At 40.4% G+C, this 23,976-nt stretch overlaps 1 protein-coding gene across 1 annotated transcript; it reads right to left on the bottom strand.

The window, feature by feature from the left end:
* Window positions 1-8,897: 8,897 nt before the first annotated feature.
* Window positions 8,898-20,624, bottom strand: LOC119917978. The gene is made up of 7 exons (XM_038738457.1): window positions 20,502-20,624; window positions 19,494-19,551; window positions 18,785-19,303; window positions 17,271-17,780; window positions 13,965-14,045; window positions 11,645-12,046; window positions 8,898-10,778 (listed from the first exon to the last, which is right to left on the bottom strand). The coding sequence occupies exons 3-7, from the start codon at window positions 19,291-19,293 to the stop codon at window positions 10,358-10,360; spliced, it is 1,923 nt and encodes a 640-aa protein (XP_038594385.1). The 5' UTR covers window positions 19,294-19,303; window positions 19,494-19,551; window positions 20,502-20,624; the 3' UTR covers window positions 8,898-10,357.
* Between the last annotated feature and the right edge of the window lie 3,352 nt (window positions 20,625-23,976).

The raw sequence follows: 23,976 nt of genomic DNA, 5'->3' as shown, positions 1-23,976 counted from the left end.
TCTGAGAGCCCCGCCAAAACAAAATCCTGTCATCCTGCAAAAAAAAGGAGCTGGTCACCCAGCAAATGGAAAAGCAAATTCTGCCATCTGCTGGTTCCCTGGCGGATCATATCAGGCATATTGGAGAACACAAACCTCGTGCAAACCTGTTTTTACCATCTAAGAATGGATTACCGCAACAGCCTTTTTACTGGCTTTGCCCAAAAGACCCAATAAATATATCTGCCAGGCTTTTAACCAGAGCAAAGAAACGCAATCACATCAATCCTGTTTTAGCTTCATGAAACTGGCTCACAGTATGTTTTAAAATAGACTTTAAAATTTATTGATTATATATTGATTACTTTTAAGCCTTTTAGTCCCGTTGGCACATACCTTGAGATGCTGGGGCGGAGGTCTGTTGTCGGTTCCAGAGGCCCGACTTAAAGCTCACAGTGGTTTGCTGAATTTTAATCTACTGGCAGAATGTGTTTATATTATTCATTCGTAGTTTTAGCATTTGGATTTATTTATATTCTTCTTGGGAATTCATTAATTGGATAACCCAGAATATGATCATGGACGGAATTATCAGCCTCACGTGTAGCTGAATGGAAATGACCATAAATGATGTAAAAAGTAAAAATAACAGATTATGAAAACAAACTAAAGGAAAATTGAACTGTCCAATCAATAGCCAGCAGTGGCCTTATTACGCGTCTAGGAGCTCATTTCAAGACAAAACACAAAATAAAAAAAGAAGTAAGGATTTAATCTGGTTTGTGTTAATTATTTACAGCACAACATAGAAATAACCCAAACAGTTCATTTGATTAAAAACTGACATTTTTGATCAACAGAGAAAACATTTTTGTTTCTGTGACCTTTAAAAGGACGAGCACAAATTCACACCATGATGACCTAATTTTAGAAAACATCTGTGTACAATAAAACAAAAACAGTAATTTAATGCTGCGATCTATACCTTCATTTAATGCTGGTTAGAATATTATAACATAAATGATGACAGAGAATCACTGCAGAGAGTGAAAGCTGTGGTCTTCCTCACACAGGGACACAGAGAGGTCAGTCTATATACTGACTTTTTGTATTAATTTGAAGGGCCAGAATAACTTTTACAAGAGTTTTAAACATTTTACACCACAGCAGACAGCAAACACCAATATACTGCAGCAGCTACAGTGGTTCTTAAAATGTTTCTGTCACTCCCCCCGTTAGAAGCCGAAAAACGTTCAAGCCCCCCGACTCCAGTAAAAGTGGATTTAATTTTTATAAATCATTAACAATAAAGTAAAACATTCAATTTAGCAAAACAGCCTTGTTTTTGTTTATGCCACAACATGAATCACATTCATGCAGCTTAGTCAAGAACAGGAACTAAACTGAAGAAGATGAAGAGGCAGAGGCAGAGCGTGGAAGAGAGAGCGACGTGACCCAACGACAAGTTCATCATAGTCTCTAATAATGCAGCGCAGCGAGGATACAGACGTTTCAGAGCGGAGACGAGCGTCTCTCTGTCTCTGTTAGTATGAAGGACACTTTCAGTATTTTTAAACCTGGGCCCTATTTTCACAAGTGACAACATCCTTGTATTATCCTTTAACAGAGACTCCAGTCTGAACTCATAAACCACAGAGCTGCAGAGTAACATTAGGCTTCATGATCAGAAAGCAGGTGAAACACAGCTAAGGCCGCCAATGTTAGTAACTGATATCCAATACGGAGGTGTGTCCGCCAGTAAAAGACTTCCGTGAAGGCTCTCCTCACTCGTGGACAAATCATGATTAAATTATAAATATATAACTTTTCCAAAATCTCAATTAGGCCAGCTGTTTCCTGATCAAGTCATAGTAACAATGTAAAATCGTACACTATTGTCATCTGACTGGGAAAAAACACAAATGATGTCGGGCACCTAAAATGCCCAAAACACTTACAGCTAAATTAAACAACAGGCGTCTGGTTGTTGTTTTATGGTTTTAATGTACTTGATTCTTTTGGGATCCCAGACACAATCCTTGTCACCGCTCTTCCCCAATCCACACCTGGGTGGCACCCAGGCGGTGTCATAGCCTTCGTCATGCCAGGTCTTCTGAAGCGGATGGCCATGATAATCGATCCTTTTCACTTTCCCCACATGAACCTCAACCATGACGACGACCTTGTCAGACTCAGGGTGACCAATGGGATAGCGGCTAGCTTTCTTCAGGTCTCGGCTGAGATAGACGCCGCGGCCGAGCATCCCGTCTCCAGACTGTTGAAAACCTTTGGACTTGATAACTTCAGCGCCCGTTCTGGTGGTCCCATGGTACATGATATATTTTTGACCTCTGTACCCCTGGTTCATACTGGTGTCAGTAGCACTGCAGGAAAAAGCAGTATTAGTGTAAAGACGTCAGAAGGACTCCATGTGAAGAGACTAAACATCACTGCAAATAAAATAATCCAGGAATGAGACTACACAATTAAGAAACTATACAACAAGATGCTTCAGTATTTAAGGTCCATTTAAAGTTCTGGATGTTTAGCCGAGTTTAGCACAAAGACTGGACAAATGTATGTTTACTCATCTGGTGAAACGTCTATAGGGTAATCCTCTGACTTTCAGCACCACCATCAGGTCAGAAATGTAGTTTGTTCAATACTTTTGTTTCTGACTAATATTTTCAAAACTAATGACCATCCCATCAGCTTCTGCTGTACTTTATCTTTAATGCTAACCAGTGAATGTTAGCATGCTAACATGCTAATAAATACAACGAGAGCTTATACCTGCTAAACATCAGTATATTAACATTGTTCATTGTGTGATGTTAGAATTTCCCCAAAGCACAGCTGTGTCTAAGTACAGCCTCACAGCCTCACAGAGCTGCTTGCTGTGGGCTCTTCCTAATCTAAGGTAAAATATCCAAGTGAGGTGAAGTGGAAACTTTTAACTATCCAGTCAAGTCAAGTAAATGTACTTTATGCCGCCCATAATCACAAATCATTTGCCTCAGGGGCAGGGACGTGCACAGGGGGGTTGCTCTGGTTGCCCGGGCAACTGCCCGTTTGCCTTTCCTGACTCAAGTCGCCCTTCCGAGAAAAAAAATAAAATAAAAAAATAATCGCGATCGCAAAGCCTCATTCACTTCCATTCGGGCACCGAAAGTGAAAGTCAGTAGGGGAAGAGCAAACTCTGTTTAAGTGGCTGCACTGCTGCAGCGCTGCCTGCACGTCAGTCGATTCTGTTCCCTACCGGAATTCCTGTTTCCTTCCTTTATGCAATCATACTACAACAAATCATGCGTAGTTTTGCCCAGTTACCATACGTGATACGTACCAACAGAAGTGAATACGAGCTAGAAGCGCAACTGAATGTACGGGAAGCCAAAAGGTTAAAAAAGGATTGTATTTTTTTTCCGAAATCTAAGCGTTTTTTTATTTAATATTTTATTAGAAGCGAGTTTTCCCCATCTGTCAATTCAATCTAGATTATTTATTTTCAAATAAAAAAAAAAAGGAAAAAAATAAAAAATAATAATGTTTAAAAAAAACGATAAACAATAATATAAGGAACTCTTTTTTCATGACTCGAGTCATGTTTTTCTGTTTTGTTATTAATAGTAGTTTAGGTTATTGAGTGCTGTATTTAAGTGTTTTTACTTTTTGTATATTTTTTAATAAAAAAATGTTTTTTTCTCAGTCCTTCATATAGCCCATGTTTTTTTGTTTGTTTTTTTTTTGGGGGGGGGGGGGGGGTGCCTTTTTTCAGGTCAGAGCAACTGCCCTTCAAAATTCCTGTGCACGTCCCTGAGTCAGGGGGCTTTACAGACACTCTCTATCCTTAGAACCTCGATTCAGAAAAGAAAAATCTTCCAAAAAACTCCTTTAACTGGAAAATTAAATGAAACCGTCCATGTTTTTATTATAAAACTATCCCATGTCAGTAAATAAATTGTGTTTTTCTGCTGTGCATATATTTACAGAAGGTTCTGTTAAATGGATTGCTTCACAGTTTTCCAACAGTCACAGTTTGCTCTTTGTCCTTTTCTGACTCCCCAGACCTGCCTCTACCTCTCCAGCACCAGATGCCCTCGGGCTTTCCCTTCTTTCTCTATCACCTGACTACAACACCTGTTCTCAGTCCTAATCAGCCCCGTAGTTACCTGTGCCTACTCCAGTCACTTCTCTTTCCCATGGTTGGGTCACCCTGTTTGTTACGTTCCTGGTTGGTCACTGGCTTGCTGGCTTTCTATTATCTTGACTTATAACCACCTGTCTACCTGTTGCCTGTTTGTTGCCAGCGAGCCTTTATCTACATGTCTGGCAGAGGCTCATTAGTGCCATCAGACTCCACAACACAAAACCACCCACAATCTCCCACCTTTGCTGATAACTCCATTTTGATTTGGACATAATGTGTGTATTTTATGTTTTTCATCCTGATTCTACTTATTTTAACTGCACTACATTCCCCAGTGCTGCCGTGCCAATTTGAATTTCCCCATATGGGAACATCTTATCTTTTCTTATGTAACTGAAGATTATCTACCTGTTCTGTTTGCATTTGGGTCCAACCCAGTTGCCTCAGCAAACCCAACTCTTGGCAATTACCTCATCAAAATTGCTGCAGCTTCTCAGTGAGATTAAACACGGGTCCAAAGTGTGATTGTTGAAACACCATGAATCAGGAAGCTCACAGTTGAGTCGGCTTCAGCATTTTCCACAGACAGTTTAAGAGCACACTTCCTATCAGACAAACTGAATTAATCTCCTCATATTGATAATATTTTATGTAAAAATGCAGACTGTGTGTTCACGTACCTCTTTCCAGTTCTCTCCAAGACTGCTGGCTGTCAATGTTCACTTTGGACTTTTGGTAAGAAATTCCACAACAGTGCATCTATCTTTCACTTTCTGTCTTTCTTTACAAGGATACTGGTTTGGCAACTGGGAATTCCTGTCACTGCACTAAATTTAAACCTGCATCCTGTTTCCTCTAAATGTTGCCGGTGTGACTTTGAGTCGTGCTGACTTTGCACTCGCCTCCTCCATATGTTTTTGATTCTTACTAGATTTGTCTCTCTGTAGACAGTTTGCATCTTGTGGTACTTTTGCAACTCTTTGTGCCAGTGTGTGTCTTTTTGTGTTGGTCACATACACATTCATACACAGAACAATGTCTGGTGAAATTTGTTCTCTGCATTCCAAATAATAGGTAATAAACTATTAGAACAACAACACCACAACTTCAAAGGCTTTGTTAAAATCATTTTAGACTCCACAGAGAGCAAGATATAAAAGCAAATTGTAATTTATACAGAAAACGTGGACGACATTAAAATGGACACCAAAACAAGCTGAACGCTGCAACGCCATGCAGTCCAACATTTTTTTCTGGAGGGACAATCCAGGCATAATATTCTGGTTTTTGACAAGATACAGGAGTAACAAGGAGAGACCTGGGCCGAAATGGAGGAGACAGTAAAGAAAGTGCTGGCGGAAAAGTTACAACTGCAGCGGGAGGTTTGAAGCAGAGAGCCCACCCCACGGGCAAACCTGGAGGAGAACGAGGCCAACAGTGGTGAAAAGAGCCTGAAAGGATCCAAAATATTCAAAACAAGGATTTCACTGATGTTGTCAGAATAAAAAGGAAGAAACTGATGCTGGATCTGACAGCAGCGAAAGAAAGGGCGTATTTTGCCTGTCAATGTCATGAAAAACAGATCATCTGTCCCCAGTCCAGAACATCAAAACATGTCATCTCCAACTTGAATTGGTAACTTCATTGTGACACTAATCACAAATGAAACAATTACTGGAGCAAGTCAGTTACTGCAAAGGATTTTTCATCACAATAAATAATAAATCTGGAGCTGGACACCTTCCAATACACCGAACATCACTCACAGGAAAAGGAAAAATGATGCTGATCCTGAAAACAACTTCTTCCTCAACAGCAACTGTTGAACAGTTTAATAGCTCAATCAAGACTGAAAACCATTAATTAATTAAAACAGCAGAAGCTTGTATGCCAATTTACAAAAACAAGTCATGTCATGTTCGTCTGTGAGGACTTTGAGCATCAATTTGTTTAATCCGAATAAGCACAAAATGACTTTATCAATACAGTGTACAGTCTCGGCCTTTATCGAGTTGGATTACTTCCTGTTGTGCAAAATGAATCAATAAAATATGATCATGGTGTTGTCAGAGGAAAAAACCCCTAGACTGGGTCAGAGGATTCATGGGCCTCCACTCTCACACTCAATTCTCTTGGATGTAACTTAATTATAATACTTAACTTAAGTCTTAGATGAACAGTAGTCTTTCACTTGTAATGGTATCTTTCAATGAGACAATGACTCCAGTGAATTCAAATCAACTCAAGTTTAGTGATAATTTTAAACAAGTGAAAATAAAAATACACGTGTATCTGAGCTGGTCCCAGGGAGCAAACTCATCTAGCTCTGCATTACAGTGATTGATATGTCCTGTTTCGCTCCTCCTCTTGTGGGTCTTAGGGTCAGACCCACCTCCACCTTCATCTCCACACATGTGCAATATTAATAAAATAATAGTGTATACAACTCTACACCACTTCTAAAGAAATATGAACACCTCCTAAAGAAATACACTGAAATGCGGCATCAGAAATAAATATCATCATAATATTAGCAGAACTGTTTGTGCATGAAACCGTCACACAGTTGGTCAACATTAACACATCACATGCTGACCTTCAGAGTTGCAGCCTCCTCACAAGGGCCCCTGTGTGTTCTTCTTCCCTTATCTGTTCGTCCTTACCCGGGCCTTCTATGTTTATAAATCTTAGTTCACTCCTATGGAGTTTGACTCCAGGTGTTATCAACTTTATGTGAAAATTCAATAAGGCCTCATTGTCTCTCGTTTTGGATGTCTAATTAATTTTGAATCATGGTCGTCGGCCTAACTTCCCCTCCGGCCTTGCTGGCTGTGTGTGTGTGTGTTTGTGTGTGTGTGTTGAAGTCTGTGTCTGCCTACAAAATATGAAGGTGGCATCATGAGAGTGTAATAGGGCTGAGTGAGTGAACTGTACCTCAAAGGTCAGTGTATCTTTCAAAAAAGACTTTAAACATTATTCTCATAAACATGCTAATCATATCCTAATCAGGCTAGGCATATATCTTTAAAATAAAAATATTCAACAGTGTCATTTGAGTTATTACGCTAAATGATGTAACTCATATCAAAGCCGAAGCTCAGGAATGATCAGCCTCACATCTGACTAAATGGAAATGGTGATAAATTATGAACAAAGTGTTTCTTGATGACAGACTCTGCCGCTCTCTGACTTTAATTGTCTCCATAGTAAAAAGTTATTGGGGGAAAATAACAGATTCTTCACTAGATGGTGAATCAGAAAACAAATCAAATATAATCTACTATCTGTCTTAACTCTGCTATTAAACTCCAGTGAGGCCGTGATGTTTTAGGTCAGTCCGATCAGCTGCAGCATCCAATCAATAACCAGTGGGGGCCTTAAGAATTTAGGGGCCTGTTTCAAGAGCTAATGTGGGGCCCTATCCCCCCCCCCAAAAAAAATTGTGAGAATTTAAGTAGGTTTGCCTTAATATTGGTATTTATTTAGACTTCAACTTAAATGCATTATTTTCACTTTCAGAATCATTGACAGATCAACATATAATAACCCAAACAATTCCCTTAAAAAAATTAAACAATCATTAATTAAATAATAATTAAAAACATTTTTGCTTAACAAAGTAATCTTTTTGTAGTTGCATTTTTACTTCTGTGATCTTCCAAGGGGCATTGGGGAGTTTTCAGCAGCCACTAGCGGTGCGGTTCTAAAATTGCAACCAGGCGTGTTCTCGTACGCGTGCTCGCTTGAACTTGTGATAATCCGAAACACAACCGCTTTCATACGGAAATCCGGCAATAAACACGGAAACACCGGCATGCAGGCTGTGGCTTTTCTCCACACATGTTCAGGCTCTGTTACTTTCCCCACTCAGAGGCAGATCAACACCGGCTCCGTACTTTTCATTCAGCGCAGCGAGCCGCATATTGGCTCAGTACTGCCAGAAAAATAGTGACAGCGGCTATAGAGAGACAGGGAGACAGCTTCACACAACATGCTGGAAACTCAGGTAAACTCCTACTGCAACGTTACAGTAATATTTTTATCAGCTTGAGCAGGGACGTGCACAGGGGGGTTGCTCTGGTTGCCCGGGCAACTGCCCGTTTGCCTTTCCTGACTCAAGTTGCCCTTCCGAGAAAAAAAAATAAAATAACAAAAATAATCGCGATCGCAAAGCCTCATTCACTTCCATTCGGGCACCGAAAGTGAAAGTCAGTAGGGGAAGAGCAAACTCTGTTTAAGTGGCTGCACTGCTGCAGCGCTGCCTGCACGTCAGTCGATTCTGTTCCCTACCGGAATTCCTGTTTCCTTCCTTTATGCAATCATACTACAACAAATCATGCGTAGTTTTGCCCAGTTACCATACGTGATACGTACCAACAGAAGTGAATACGAGCTAGAAGCGCAACTGAATGTACGGGAAGCCAAAAGGTTAAAAAGGATTGTATTTTTTTCCGAAATCTAAGCGTTTTTTTATTTAATATTTTATTAGAAGCGAGTTTTCCCCATCTGTCAATTCAATCTAGATTATTTATTTTCAAATAAAAAAAAAAAGGAAAAAAAATAAAAAATAATAATGTTTAAAAAAAACGATAAACAATAATATAAGGAACTCTTTTTCATGACTCGAGTCATGTTTTCTGTTTTGTTATTAATAGTAGTTTAGGTTATTGAGTGCTGTATTTAAGTGTTTTTACTTTTTGTATATTTTTTAATAAAAAATGTTTTTTTCTCAGTCCTTCATATAGCCCATGTTTTTTTGTTTGTTTTTTTTTTGGGGGGGGGGGGGGTGCCTTTTTTCAGGTCAGAGCAACTGCCCTTCAAAATTCCTGTGCACGTCCCTGAGCTTGAGGTTGAACTGGATACATAACTTTACAATTACAGCATTTAGCCGACGTGCTACTTCGGCGTTAGCTCGCCTGTCTGCTTTTCAGTAACTAACTTTACTATCTGTATATCTTTCACCGGAGGCTCAGCAATGGGAGCACGGCCAAATGTACTGGATGATAACGAAACGGTTAGTGAGCTAGAATGATTATTATAATGAGATCGTTGTCACAGTTTATAACAGTTAGACCGCAGTAAGTAACTTCACTGTGTCGGTGGATGGGTCTTCCTCTGTTTTGTTGCAGTGGCAGTGTATTATGTAGGTCATATCAGTTACAGCGACTGAGACGGTGGAGAAGCAGTGTATGTATTCACTTTTTAACAAAATAAAAAACAAAGCAGTCTCCCCCGACTTTTTACCTAATAGCATATTCATAACAGAACATCGACTAACACCAGTCTCTCCTGCCGAGTGGATGCATCACTGCAGTGTCTTTCTACAAGTTTCACGTTGCTGTGCTGCTTTAGAAGATACTTCAATACATTAGATTGTCCGCGGTTGAAAGCTTTTTGCTGGTTGCACAAAGTTTACAGCTGATGACAATGTTCTTTGTTAAACTGTGACACAATAATGGCACTATAGGCCTACTTCCAGCTGTAGAAAGAACGCCTCTCTCTCTCGTTCCCCATTCTTCCTTTATCTTTTTAAAGGTGACTTGAACAACATAAGGTCCGGCTTCTTGACTTGAACTGCAGCTGACCTGCCTCGCAGTTGCATTCACGTCAAGGATGGTGCATTCTGGTGACGCAGCGTTACTTGGATTACTAACAACACCGTCGCTGTAACACGTTACTGCCCAACACTGTCTGTCACACCGCCAATGTCCATAACTGATATCCAATACGGAGACATCAGCAGGTAAAATACTTCAGTAAAGGCTGGCTCTCATGTATCCCCGCTTGTGGCTCCTGGCTCCTCAGAGATTCCTCCTCACTCCTCAGAGCACAAATAATGATGAAGTAATAAAATAATGAAAATTTCTGAAGTACCACACTAATTTTCCTCCAGGCCTGCTGTTTTCTTATCAAGTCATGGAAACAACTGATGGTTAAATCATACAGCTCCAGGTATCCAGCAAAAGCCACCACTAGTTTGTCCTCATCTATTGTGATCTGATTGGACAATGGGAAGAACACCAATGATGTAGAAGTAATAGAAAATCATAAAAAGGGTATTTGTATTGTTTGATGTGCAACAGAACGTAGAGAGATTCCAATAAAAGTGTCCCTTCAGTGGCAATAAAAGTATATCTTATCTTTCTTATCTATCAAAATGCAATGCAGCTTTTAGGCTCAGTGGCAATAGTTTTTTTCAATTTAGTGCTCACACTTTCATACCAACTGCTCTCATCTATATTCATCTTTGTGTAGTTGTATGGTTTTAATGTACTTGATGCGACTGGGATCCCAGACACAATCCTCCTCCAAACCACTCTTCACCATTCCACAGTCAGGTGGCACCCAGGCGCTGTCATAGCCGTTGCAGTACCAGGTATACTGAAGTGGATGGCCTTGATAATCGATCTTTTTCACTCTCCCCACGTTGACCTCAACCATAATGACGACCTTGTCATACTCAGGGTGATTATGGGGATAGCGGCTAGCTTTCTCCTGGTCTCGGCTGAAGTAGACGCCGCGGCAGAGCATCCCGCCTGCAGACTGACGAAAACCTTCGTACTTGATGGCTTTAGCAGCCTCCCTGGTGGTCCCATGGTACATGATGTATTTTTGACCTCTGTACCCCTGGTTCAAGTTGATGCCAATATCACTGTAAGAAAAAGGAGCAATATATAAATAACTGAGCAACATACTACAATGTTTAAGGTCCATGTAAAGTTCTGGATGTTTAGCCTAGCTTAGCACAAAGACCGGGAGAGGCAGAGGAAACCTGTCTGCGTAGCTCCGTCAAAAGTGAAAAAAAAGTCACATAGCGAGGTTCAACTTTTTTACCGGGCCACCAACACAAAATGCTTTTCCTCTAGTGTCACCATAAGTTTGTCCTTGATGATCCCCTGAAAATTGTTCTAGTGCCACGATCGGCTCCAAATGTTCACTGATCTGGTGAAATGGAAATGCTTTACGACCACTCAAAGTGCTTTTTACACTACATCTGCATTCACCATTCACACACATTCATCCACTGAGCCTAAGTGCTCAAACAGAAACTAACACTCAGACACATTCATACACTGGCTGAACAGCCACCAGGGGCAATTCGGGGTTCCGTATCTTGCCCAAGGACACTTCGACATGCAGCCCGGAGGAGCCGGGGATTTGACCGCCAATCTTTCGATCAACAGGCAACCCGGTTTACCTCCTGAGCCACAGCGCCGTCAAAAGTCTCAACAACTACTTATATGGATTTCCATTACAATTGATACACATATTTTTGCCTCCCTAGGGATGAATTTCAATAACTTTGTTGATCCTCTGACTTTCAGCACCATTATCAGGTCAAAAATGTAACTTGGCCAACACTTTGGTTTCTGACTAAATACCCTCAAAATGAATGACATTCACATCAGCATGTACTTTATCTTCAGTGCTAACTAGTGAATGTTAGTATGCTAACATGCTAAACAAGGATAGTACAGGGTGGGACCCTAATGGTTAACAGTAGGGCTTATACAGTACCTGCTATGTAATGTTTTAATGTACTTGATGCGATCGGGATCCCAGACACAATCTTCCTCTGAACCGTTCGCCACCATTCCACACCCGGGTGGCACCCAGGCGGTGTCGTAGCCATAGTCACGCCAGGTATACTGAAGTGGATGGCCTTCGTAATCAATCCTTTTCACTTTCCCCACTTTGACCTCAACCATAATGACGACCCTGTCAGACTCAGGGTGACCAATGGGATAGCGGCTAGCGTTCTCCTGGTCTCGGCTGAGGTAGACGCCGCGGCCGAGCATCCCGTCTGCAGACCGATTAAAACCTTTGGACTTGATGGCTTTAGCGGCCTCCCTGGTGGTCCCATGGTACATTATATATTTTTGACCTCTGTACTGCCGGCTCATGTTGGTGTCAGTATCACTGTAGGAAAGAGGATTGTAAGTGTAAAGATTTCAGAAGGACTCCGTGTGAAGAAACTAAACATCACTGCAAATAAAACAAATCACAAAGGAGACCAGAAAATTAAGAAACTATGCAACAACAGTACAGTATTTAACGTCCATTCAAAGTTCTGGATGTTTAGCCTATTAGCACAAAGACTGGACAATAGCCAGTATTCAATCACGGGAAATGTAAAGGGCTGCAGTGGCTCACTTCAAAGAAGCTCCGTCACAGAGCCGTAGCGCAAGCATGACTTTGACAGGCGGAAGGAAAAGTAGTTCCTATCAACCGAGTAGCAGCTGAATGAAAGCTGTTTGCACAGGCTTTTCAAGGACCTGCCCTTCTCTGTTTCTGATTGGCTAGTAGTCCTTAACTAGGAACTGCCCATGTGCAACTCCCAACAAAGATCATTTAGAGACAAGATGTATCACTCCATAGCTAAAACGAAGCCTTCAACACAGGGTGAAAAGAGGAGCTGCAGCAATGTGCAGTATGACAAAAAATATGGTGTTTTTTGAAAATAAACCACATAAACCTGTTCTGGTACAACCCCTAAATCAGATTTTGAACCTGAAAATGAGCATAATACCACCTCTTTAAGTGTTAACTAGTGAATGATAGCATGCTAACATGCTAAATTACTGAAGTATAGGGTGGGTCCCTAATGGTTAACATTAAGGCTTATATCTGCTAAACATCAGTATATTAACATTGTTCATTGTGAGCATGTTAGCATACCAATGTTAGCATTTACCCCAAAGCACAGGGGTGTCTAAGTACAGCCTCATAGAGCTGCTTGCTGTAGGCTCTTCTTAATCTAAGATAAAATTTATTTATACCGCCCATAATCACAAATCATTTGCCTCAGGGGGCTTTACAGACACTCTCTATTCTTAGAACCTCGATTCAGAGAAGAAAACACTCCTAAAAAACTCCTTTAACGGGTAAATTAAATGAAACCGACCATGTTTTTACTATAAAACTATTAAAATAAATAAAAAATAAAACAAAAAAATTGTGTTTTTCTGCTGTGCATATATTTACAGAAGGTTGTGTTAAATGGATTGCTTCACAGTTTTCCAACAGTTACAGTTACAGTTTGCTCTCTGTCACTTTCTGACTCCCCAGATCTGCCATCCTCTAGCTCTCTAACAGATGCCCTCTGACTTTCGTCATGGTCCTGGTTGGTCACTGGCTTGTTGGCTTTCTATGATCTAGACTTATATCCACCTGTCTACCTGTTGCCTGTTTGTTGCCAGCCAGCCAAATTACCTGCCTGCCTGTATCTGCGTGTATGGCAGAGGCTCATTAGTGTCATCTGCCATCAGACTCCAAAATCTCCTATTTCTGCCGATAAGACTCTATTTTGATGTGTACATGATATGTATTTTTATATATTTGATCCTGATTCTACTTGTTGTGTTGATTATGGATTCTAACTAATTGAATTTTATTATTTTTCTAACTTAGCTCTACATTCTCCCACTGCTGTCAATTTAAATAAAGGAACATCTTATTTTACGGAAGCTCAAATGATTGAACTGTACATTATCTCCCTATTCTGTCTGGGTTTGGGTCCAGCCCCTTTACCCTATTAAATTGTTTACTGCTCATAATTTATTTAAACATGTGCGGATAAATTTTTATAATAGCTTAGCTTCTGATAAAATAACAGTTTGGCTGCAGCTTCTTTCTGGGATCAAACACAGTTTCAAAGGGTGAAAAAAAACTATTACATTTAATCAGCTTTTATCTGTCAGGAAGCTCCTAGTGGAAACAGACTCAACATATTCCCCTGACGGTTTAAGCGCACACTTTTTATCAGACTAACTAAATTCATCTCTCTTTATACTGATAATATTTTATGTAAAAACACAGACTGTGTGTGTTCACCTACCTCTTTCCAGGTCCCACCAAGACTGCAGGCTGGGAGTTCACTTTCGTCTGTCTTTTACTTGACGGGGTGACGGGGAAAACCCTTCACTCCTCCCATATCTATTTTCATTATGCACCTGTTATCTTTTTCAGCACAAGCATGTTTCCTGTAAATGTGGCCACTTGGTAACTTTACAGTGTCCACCCCCATTTTAAATTTTTTAAAATTGTTTTGTATCTTTTTGGTTGTTTTTGTGTTACTGTAGAGAGTTTGCATCGTGCATCTCTTTGAGCCAGTGTGTGTCTCTTTGTGTTTGTCACAGCATGTCTAGTGAAATGAGTTCTCTTCATTTAACCCTTCATTTAAAAGCATTATTGGGCAGCGACTGTGCAGCCCAGATCCAGTTCCAATCCAGTGCCTTGGTCAAGGGCACTAACAGGAGAATTAAGCAAACATACTGTAGATGTTTGGACGGTAAACTTTAGCATGCTGTCTTGTTTTGCTTTCTCTTTTTAGCAAAAAGGGACTTTCTTAAACTCCCTTATTTGCCCAGAGGCTCACTTGGCAGATAAGCTGTATGACAGTGGAAAAAATTAATCAGGCATCAAGAGGAAACAGTTGTTGCGACTGATGTAATTATGGGAGTTATGGGACTTTCCTCTCCTCCCTCCTCATGTACATTGGTCAGCAAGGGTCTAAGAGTGTTGCAGACTACTCAATAGATTTCAAGGCCCCATTTTAGAAAGCAGGATAAATGTAAACTCTGAGGTTGTTAAGCCTGAGATGAGGGAAACTCTGGGTTATCTGTTTCACAGACTGAGATCAGATAAACCCCAGATGAGTAAGTCCAGCAACTTATGCTGTGATTCTAACCTGCATGGGAGGAGTTTTACTAATCCTCCCTTCCTGCAGAGCCTGAAGCACCTTTCTGCCACACAGTTTAATTTCCTCATTCGTACAGTTGATTTCAGAGCACATTCATTTGAAGACATTTTTGGAAACAGATATTAGTTCGTTACCCAAACATGATCTTTGACATGACTGCTTTTATGATCAATCTTCCATAAATGTAAGGACAGAGACATCAATTTCTACATGTCATGGACTCTTCCTCAGCTCAGAATAAAATATAAAGGTGCAAACTAATATGTACCACCATCATTTGTGTAAGTTACTGATGGATCGTTCCTATCATAGTTGTCATGTTGGAGATGATGTGAGTGAGGATGATGGTGCTGCAGCTGAAACGACTAAATTAAGCCTAGTTTAAAAGTGAGTTTTTAGTTACGATTTCATTTAATGCAAAATGAATAATATTTTTTAATGTTAGATAGACACCTAAAAATCTACAACCAGTTTGAACCCAGACACATTTTCAATGGCAAATCCCCTAAATATGCTATTGGGTTGGACTGTAACTTTGCATGTGTGACAACTGTCTTTTCTGTTTGATTCACATTTTCATCTTCAGTTACTGCCTCCAGAATTTTGTCCTTGTCAGGTTACAGCTGAATAAACATAGGCCTATTTAAAAAATCCCATGTAACATAGGCTAATGGTAGGCCTATATGATTCCAGTCCTTTATGGAAATGCAAGTCTGGTAAATGATGAATAATAAAAAGACAACACTCCTTCCTTCACTCCTCTACCTTACAACTTTACTTCAAGGATGATTGAACAGATTAGTAAAGTAAAACTAAAAACATGAAATGGTTAATCACACAGTTGAGCTTCCTTCAAGTGCTGTTTAAACTTTGGTGTCTGTGTCTCTTACAGTTAATCACAGCTTACTGAGTGCTAGTCAATAATGTGTGCTTTGATGTGGGAGAACTGAGAATAGATACTGGTTTCATTTTCCACCTGCAGCTGTCTGCAAAGTCCATGGCTGGACTGGTAATCTGCCATACCGTTTGCTACGTTTGCCATCAGCTGCAGTACCCTGCGTAGTGCAGGCACAGGCACCTGAAGGAGCAAAAGAGCTATGGTGGCCTAAATAATAAAGCTACTGATTACTGTATTATATTATATTATATTTTTATATTGTGAAGACATTCCCACCATAAATTGGTGCAGGAAATGTCTACAGAATGCAGGAAATTAAATTTAATGCTAAAAATCTTCTGTGGGAGGACCCCCGCCCCGCAGAATATTCAAGTAACACCTTTTTGGATGGCTTCACAATAAGCAGATTAAATATAAACAGATAAATTGTTATGATTGGATAGGAAATCCACCAAAGGCTCAGTCTTTGCAAGTAATGACGGGTCACGGCTCACCCCTTTGTGCCAAAACTCTTAGTCAGTTCAAAGGGAACATGTCTCAAAGCAAGATTGAGGAGAATTCAGGGGCCTGTATCCCGAAGCAGGTTTTGAGCTTATTGCAGTTACATATTCACACAGTCGCAGCTGTAAGAATAAATGGGTTTAATTTTGTTACATGAGGCTGAATATTATGAGCATATAGTTTGGTAGGCCTATTGAAATTAAGTTTGATATGAATGTGTTTATTTTAGGTTAGTAGCGATCTTACATTATAGGTCATTATTGGTACCATTATTTGAGCACATTTTATGGCGTGAATGGATTTTAGGAAAATGTCTGGAACACTTTTAAGTGTGTTAATTAACTTAATTAAAAGAGAATTTTTTAAAAGTGAGTTGGAACAACTACTTATTCATGCTGGAGGCTTTCAATGTGGAAACGCAGACACACAGCCGAGCTGAAGAATAACGCTAAATAAGGCGTGTGGGAAAACTGTTACCTTATTCTTTCAGCGTGTCTACGTTTCCATATTAAAAGCCTCCGGCACTGAATAAGTGGTTATTCCAACTCAAACCACACATTCCTATTATAGGCTCTGCCTGTTAGCTTAGATATCTTCTTCCTGCATGTGTTATCTTCTTCCTGCATGTGTCAGCTATAATATAAGCTGCTGCTAATATTACAGTTCACGCATTCTTTGTAAAATATGCCACTCTGCTGCCAGTAAAGTTGTGATTGGTCATCTGCTGCCTTTTATGTTAACGCAATCATGACTGGGTTGACTTACTGAGTTGATAACCAACTTCGTGTGACAGCTCATCCCGATCATGATTGTTAGGTTTAGTGAAGCCAGATCACAAAGAGAGATCCTGGATATGTTGAACTTGCTTCGTGGCGCCGGCAGCAGGTCTTTCAAAATCAACAGTACGTAATATTGTGAAAAGTTTAATTTGATGACATCTCTGTGCGTAAAGGGCAATATCAGTATGTCTTTTTATCAAAACATATAAAAAAAAAAACATTTGAACATACAAAATAAAATGGATAAAAGCGCTTGGAGCTCACATGTAGCCCTGTGCACTGTATCCATAGGAAGCTCGGACTGGACGTGGTTTGATGGTATTAATAATCTCGATTTGCTCTGGATCCCAGACACAGTTCTCCTCCAAACCGCTGTTCACCATTCCACACTCGGGTGGCACCCAGGCGGTGTCGAACACTGGGCCATATCTGGAGTCATGCCAAGTCTTCTGACGTGGATGGTTTTGATAATTAATAGTGATCACTTTTCCCACATTGACCACAACCTTAATGACGACCTTGTCATACTCAGGGTGACCAATGGGATAGCGGCGAGCTTTCTGCAGGTCTCTGCTGAGGTAGACGCCGCGGCCGAGCATCCCGTTTGCAGACTGCTTAAATCCTGTGGCCTGGATGGCCTGAGCGTTCTGCCTGGTGGTGCCGTGGTACATGATGTACTTTTTATCACTAACTGGCTCAGGGAGGTCCAGTCGATTTACCCCATAGGGCAAATCAAAGTCATCTTGAGGCCAGTGGTACTGCATGCTGGACGCACTGTAGGAGAGAGAAGTTTATTACTGTAGTTTCCATGTGAAGAAACTAAACATTACTGCAAATAAAACAATTCAGAGGAAAAATTGATACAACTACATGTAAAAATATCTAAGGTCCATTTTCCGTTCTGGATGTGTTCAGCCTAGCTTAGCACGCACTGTGTCCAACGCTTGCTTAGCGTTGTTTGTGAAACCAGCATAAGCCTGCCACCAGCCGAGTTTTTTCCTGTTTAATTTTGTGTGTCCTTCCTAGTGTGTGCTGTCAGCTTTGTTTCCTGTCTTTGTGTTCTCTAGTTGATTCTTCACACTTGCCCACTTGTATTCAATTATCCTGCCATTCTTTTGTTTTATAGTCTGCATGGTTCTGTTTGTCCTTGTCAGTTTGTTACCAGTTACCTGTAGTTTTGTTTTTTTGATCAAATAAACACTGTACATTTTATCTGCTCCATTCGAATGTCTGCATCTTGGGTCCAAATCCTAGTTTTCCTATGTCTGCCAGTATTGTCAGACATAACACTATCTGCATGCTACCGCTTTCACCGTCTCTGAAACTGTGATTGGTTTAAAGAAATACAAACAAGCCAGATCCCCCATTCAACCAGAATGATAATGGTTTCAGGTTCAAAAGGGTGATTGTTTACATCTGGAAAAAAAATAGGATCAATCTGCTTTTATCAGTCAGGAAGCTCACAGTTGAGTCAGACACCTAAACTTTCCATCAGACTAAGGCCTGTTCAGACTGCAGGCCTTAATGCTCATTTTAAATTGTTTCCGCATTTATCAGATCTGTATCGGATTTGGACCACATATGGACGTGGCCCAATTTCGAACTGGAAAAGATCAGATTCCACGTGACTTCACCTGTTCACACTGTCATAAAGATCTGAGTCACATATGGGCAAAAGAATCGGATTTGGGTCACATTGGCCTGCAGTCTGAACGTAGCCTAACTAACTCCATCTCCTCATTGATAGTATTGATGATATTATCTGTAAAAATACACACATAGCATGTGCGTAGCCCCATGCATCATATACATAGGAGGCTTGGACTAGTTGTGGTCCGATGATCCTTATGATCTTGATTCGATGGGGATCCCAGACACAATCCTCCTCCAAACCGCTCTCCACCATTCCACACTTGGGTGGCACCCAGGCGGTGTCGTACGCCGGGCCGTATGTAGAGTCATGCCAGGTCTTCTGACGTGGATGGTCTTGATAATTAATAGTGATCACTTTCCCCACGTTGACCACGACCTTAATGACGACCTTGTCAAACTCAGGGTGATTAAGGGGAAAGCGGCGAGCTTTCTGCAGGTCTCTGCTGAGGTAGACGCCGCGGCCGAGCAACCCGCCTGAAGACTGTCGAAAACCTGTGGCCTGGATAAGGTAAGCATTCTGCCTCGTGGTTCCATGGTACATGATGTACTTTTTATCATTTACTGGCTCAGGGAGGCCCACTTGACGTACCCCAGACACCAACTTAAAGTCATCTTCAACCCACTGGTACTGCATGCTGGTTGCACTGTACGAGAGAGAAGTTTGTTAGTGGAAGGTTTCCTTGCAAATAAACTAAACATCACTGCAAATAAAACAACACCAGAACTAGAAATTAATAAATGATACAACTACATAAACAACATTAAGTCTTTTATAGTCGAACATTAAGTTCTGGATATGTTTAGCTAAGCCTAGAATGCAGTCTGTCAGCCTACCTTTATCGAAAGTGAGTGTGAGTCTCCAGTCACGCTTGTGGCTCTGCCGTTGCTTTACCTAGTAAAAATGATCAGAAACAGGCTGTGTTTATAGGGGCATGTTTGAATACTATATCCAAGAGTTTGAAGGCTCGTCAGATGCAAAAATATTGCACAGAGGTTTTTTACAACATATAACACATCAACTATTCCACCAGCATATCATTCCATCCATTCTCATCCCAGGGCGTCAAATACCGGCACTTTCAGAAAGCCTGTCGGTATTTGATTCACCCTTCAGCGTCTGCATGAGACGCCCTGGGCTTTCAATGAACTCCAGTGTAACCCATCCGCCTTCTAAAACCAAAAGTCAAAGTTGTGTTGTAAGTTACAAAACAATACATACATGACTTATGTCACATAATGAACTTATTTCAACCCAAACCAAATATCACCATCTAGCCTACAAGTCCGCCATAGGGGGTTGTTGTTTTATGTGTGTAAACTCAGCCGCCATCCACAGAAAGTGGTTCATCAGCCAGTAAACCGCGGACATATTTTGACAATGTTGCTTTTTGCAGATGATATACAAATCTATTTGCCTGTAAAATCCAATGAAAGCCTCAATACAGTCCTTGTTTCACTGCCTGAGAGATCTTAAGATATGGCTGGATCAGAACTTTCTCTGTCTTCATGAAATTGGACTCACCCTGCAGCATCCACTGTACCTGTAAATTATATATATCATTGTTTAAATACACAATGGGTTTTGTTTGTTCTTTTAACATTAAGATATCATCACTGTCAAACACAAATTAATGTGTATACCGTCATATCTACCTACCGCATGGATATAAAGCAACATGTTAATCAGGTTTTTTTTCAGCACCCATTGCATTCTGGACCATTACACTGTTGTCTACTGTCTCAGAGTCAGATTCCTTGTATGTGTACACATACCTGGCCAATTAAGCTGATTATGATACATATACAGAGAGACATATGCATATAAAGTGTTAGTTCACTCACCTCTCCAGGTTCTTCCAAGACTGCAGGCTGCGAGTCACGCTTGATCAGGACCTTCAGGCTTTGGGAGGATATTCACTTCCTGCACCGTACTTTCGTTTAAAGTCAGAGGATGTATTTGTTTAGGTGTGGGAGGGATTTTGGGTTTCTGCCATCCAGCAGGACAGTGATCAATGAGTTCAGGCTCTTATGCAGATGTGAGCATTGCACTTGTAGGACTTTCCTTCCTTATTAGAGCACAAATTCATGTTTTTACTGTTGGGTGCCCGCAAGAAAGATGTTAAAATGATAATTTAGCACTCATCTGACGCAGCTAGCAGCAGTGGCAGATGAGCTGCATAACAGTGAAGACTATTAAAACACCGAAGAAGAAGAAACAGGTTTGGCAACTTGGAACTCTTCAGAGCTTCATTCCAACCATTTGTACTCAGGTTTCAATGGTGCCTGTGCAACTCTTTTCATTTTAATAAAGCAGCTTGTTATTTCCTGTAAATGTCGTCATTGTGACTCTACGGCTCATGCTAACTCGCCAAATTGATTGTAGAGATTTGAAAAACGAGAACATACAATTGTTTTTTATTTCATTATAGTAGTTTTTATTTCTCTCTAGAAATTGTGCATTTCTTTGTGTTCATTCTCACATACACAATCGTGCACATTTAGTGCAGGGTCTTTCAAAGTCTGAAACTGTGGACCTTCCCTGAGACAAAGCTTGGAAAAAGTCACCCCTCCATCCCGCTTTGGTTCACTTGCTTAGTTTCACTCAGTTTTTTAAGGGATCATGATTATGTTATTTGGTTCTGTAAAGACTCAACAATTGAGTTTGACATAACTTCAGAACACATAAAAATATCTGTCCTGACACATTTATTAGTTTCTGACTCTGGGAAAGTGGGAAAAACAGAAAACAGAAATTCCCCAAAACTACTGTATCTCTGTACTCTCTTTAACCAAGTCACACACTTAGGAGATTCTATGCGATCTCTTTCTGATAACTAATGTAATCATTATCACTGACCCTTCCTGAAACTGTGTGGAGCCCCCCTGGGGAAGATTTGAACTTCTCCAGGTACTGAAGGCAGAGACTGTCATGTTCTGGCACGTCTATCAGAGTCCCGGTGCATGCTGCCCCTGTCGCCCCAGTCTATATGGGGCTGGAACTAATCAGAGGTAATGGGAAGCCAGTGGGTGATTGGGTGAAGTTGGCCAGGTGAGAGGAAGGTGTAATAGGCGGGTAGTAGACTGAATGAATGAATACTGAGATGCATTGAGGTACAGGTGCATTTAAAAAAATCAGAATATAGTGAAACAGTTCATTTTTAAAAAAGAAACTTTCATATATTCTAGATTTATTACGCATAAAGTGAAATACATTTTTTTGTTTGTTTTAATCTTGATGATTACGACTTACAGCTCATGGAAATCAGAAATCCATATCTCAAAATATTAGAATATTAAACTAAAGAATGTAATACAGGAATGTTGAAATTAGAGGAGCCCTTAATCTCCTTTAGTCTGGTTCAGCACACACAAGCACAATCACAGGACAAGACACTCATTGACCCCCCCCCTCCACAAGGAGGGTAATCCACAGAAGGTTGTTGCTGAAAGGGCTGGCTGTTCACAGAGTGCTGAATCAAAGCATGTTCATGGAAAGTCGACTGGAAGGTTAAAGTGTGGTAGGAAAAGGTGCACAAACAGGGATGACCGCTGCCTTGAGGGGATTGTCAAGCAAAGCTGATTCAAGAGTTCGGGGGAGCTTCACAAGGAGAGGACTAAGGCTGGAGCCACCAGGAACCGAGTTGCAAGAGTCACATTCCTAGGGTACTCCTCAAGTCTCTTATTTATCGTTTCCTCGCTTGAACCGGAAGTTGTTCGGCTCCGCCATCTTGCAGACCGTCCCAAAGCTCTTATTCGTGCTCTGAGGATTGAAGAGCGATCTCTGAGGAGCCATGAGTGAAGATACACCAGTGCATCCTTCATGGAAGTCTTTTACTGACCAACATGCCCCTTAATGGGTTGCTGTTATATTGATTGGACGCTGCAGCTGATCGGACTGATCTGATGCATCACAGCAGATAACATTAACTTAACTTAAGTTTATCACTCTAAAGTCTTACATGTGAGTTGTTTTATGATTCACTGTCTAGTTAAAATCCGAGTTCATTGTAGGTCTGAACAACAAAAGCCCCACACACAACTTTCTTAATTTGTTAGAGAGATTTTTCTTTCTTTTATTTCTCCCATCAACTTTTATTATGGAGACAAAGTCAAGGAGAGTCTGTCTGCAAGAAACACGTTTTACATCATTTATTGTTGTTTCTATTCATCACATGTGAGGCTGGTCATTGCTGTGTTTAATCCAATAGATGACAATAAAAAAACACGTAGCATAAGGAGTGGGACAAGTCACTAAACTGCACTAAAGTCTCTAATGAAGCAAGCAAAGGATAATAAAGCCTGCAAATCCAGCAGATTATCACCTTCTGTATCTGATAAAAGCAGCCGGCAGCTCCGCGAGTAGCTGCTGCGCTAAAAATAATAATTGTTGGATTGAAAGGATTGAACGCAGTGATCAATCAGTGACGAGTGATGTGACTTGCAAATAAAATGTATGCAGTAGTGTTTAAGGATATCAGAAGAGGAAATAAACTGAAAGCCTAAAACTGAGCTACAGACTTTTTATATGAGTTAGATCATTTCAATTAGCATAATGAATCAAAGACACCATGATCATATTCTGGGTTATTCAACAACAAATTCACAATCAGAATCGATAAATATAAATGCAGATAATATCAGCATTGTGCCATTGCTCATACAGTAACTCCAACACTAGAGGCTCTATCTCTAAAATCAAACAGTGACCTCTTATTCTATGTTCAAATTCAAATTCAAATTCCTCTGAATCTGTATTGTGATTTGGAAAAGCAGCGTGTTGATTATATTACTAAGTCAGCTGACATATCTTTTGGCTTCATCTGTGTGGAGCTATTTTCAGTGTTCATTTAACAGTATTCCAAAGGAGGTGTGGTGAAAGTGTGTGAAATGCAGCCAATGGGCCCATGATGCTTGCACCTCAGTCCATGCAATTTATGTGTGCCAGAACTGAATACACGTCTGATTAGTCAGATACAGATGTACGTCGTACAAAAATGTGAGTGTGTTTAAACACCACATCTGTTTTATTAAGAAGCAGGGCTTGATTGGTAATCTGGCATACCGGGAAAATGCCAGGTGGGGCCGGGGTAACGTAAATTATGTATTTATATAACTAAACTAAACTAACTTATATAACTAAAAATGGGCCACCAATCGATCCATAAAGCATGGACAACAGTCCATTGGGTAATTTTCTATACTGACAATGGCCTGGCCCAATCACATCTCTTAATAGCCCCTTTATTTTTCAAATTCTCTAGGCTTGATTGTTTTCATTTTTAATTTGATTTGATTTTGAAATTTAAATCAATATTCA

The sequence above is a fragment of the Micropterus salmoides genome, unplaced genomic scaffold (genome assembly GCF_014851395.1).
Source record: "Micropterus salmoides isolate LMB-PRFRI ecotype aquatic unplaced genomic scaffold, ASM1485139v1 Ms_hic_scaffold_10, whole genome shotgun sequence".
NCBI classification, from domain to species: Eukaryota; Metazoa; Chordata; class Actinopteri; order Centrarchiformes; family Centrarchidae; genus Micropterus; species Micropterus salmoides.
The sequence above is the reverse complement of the archived record's forward strand: the minus strand, read 5'-3'. Positions and strand labels throughout refer to the sequence as shown.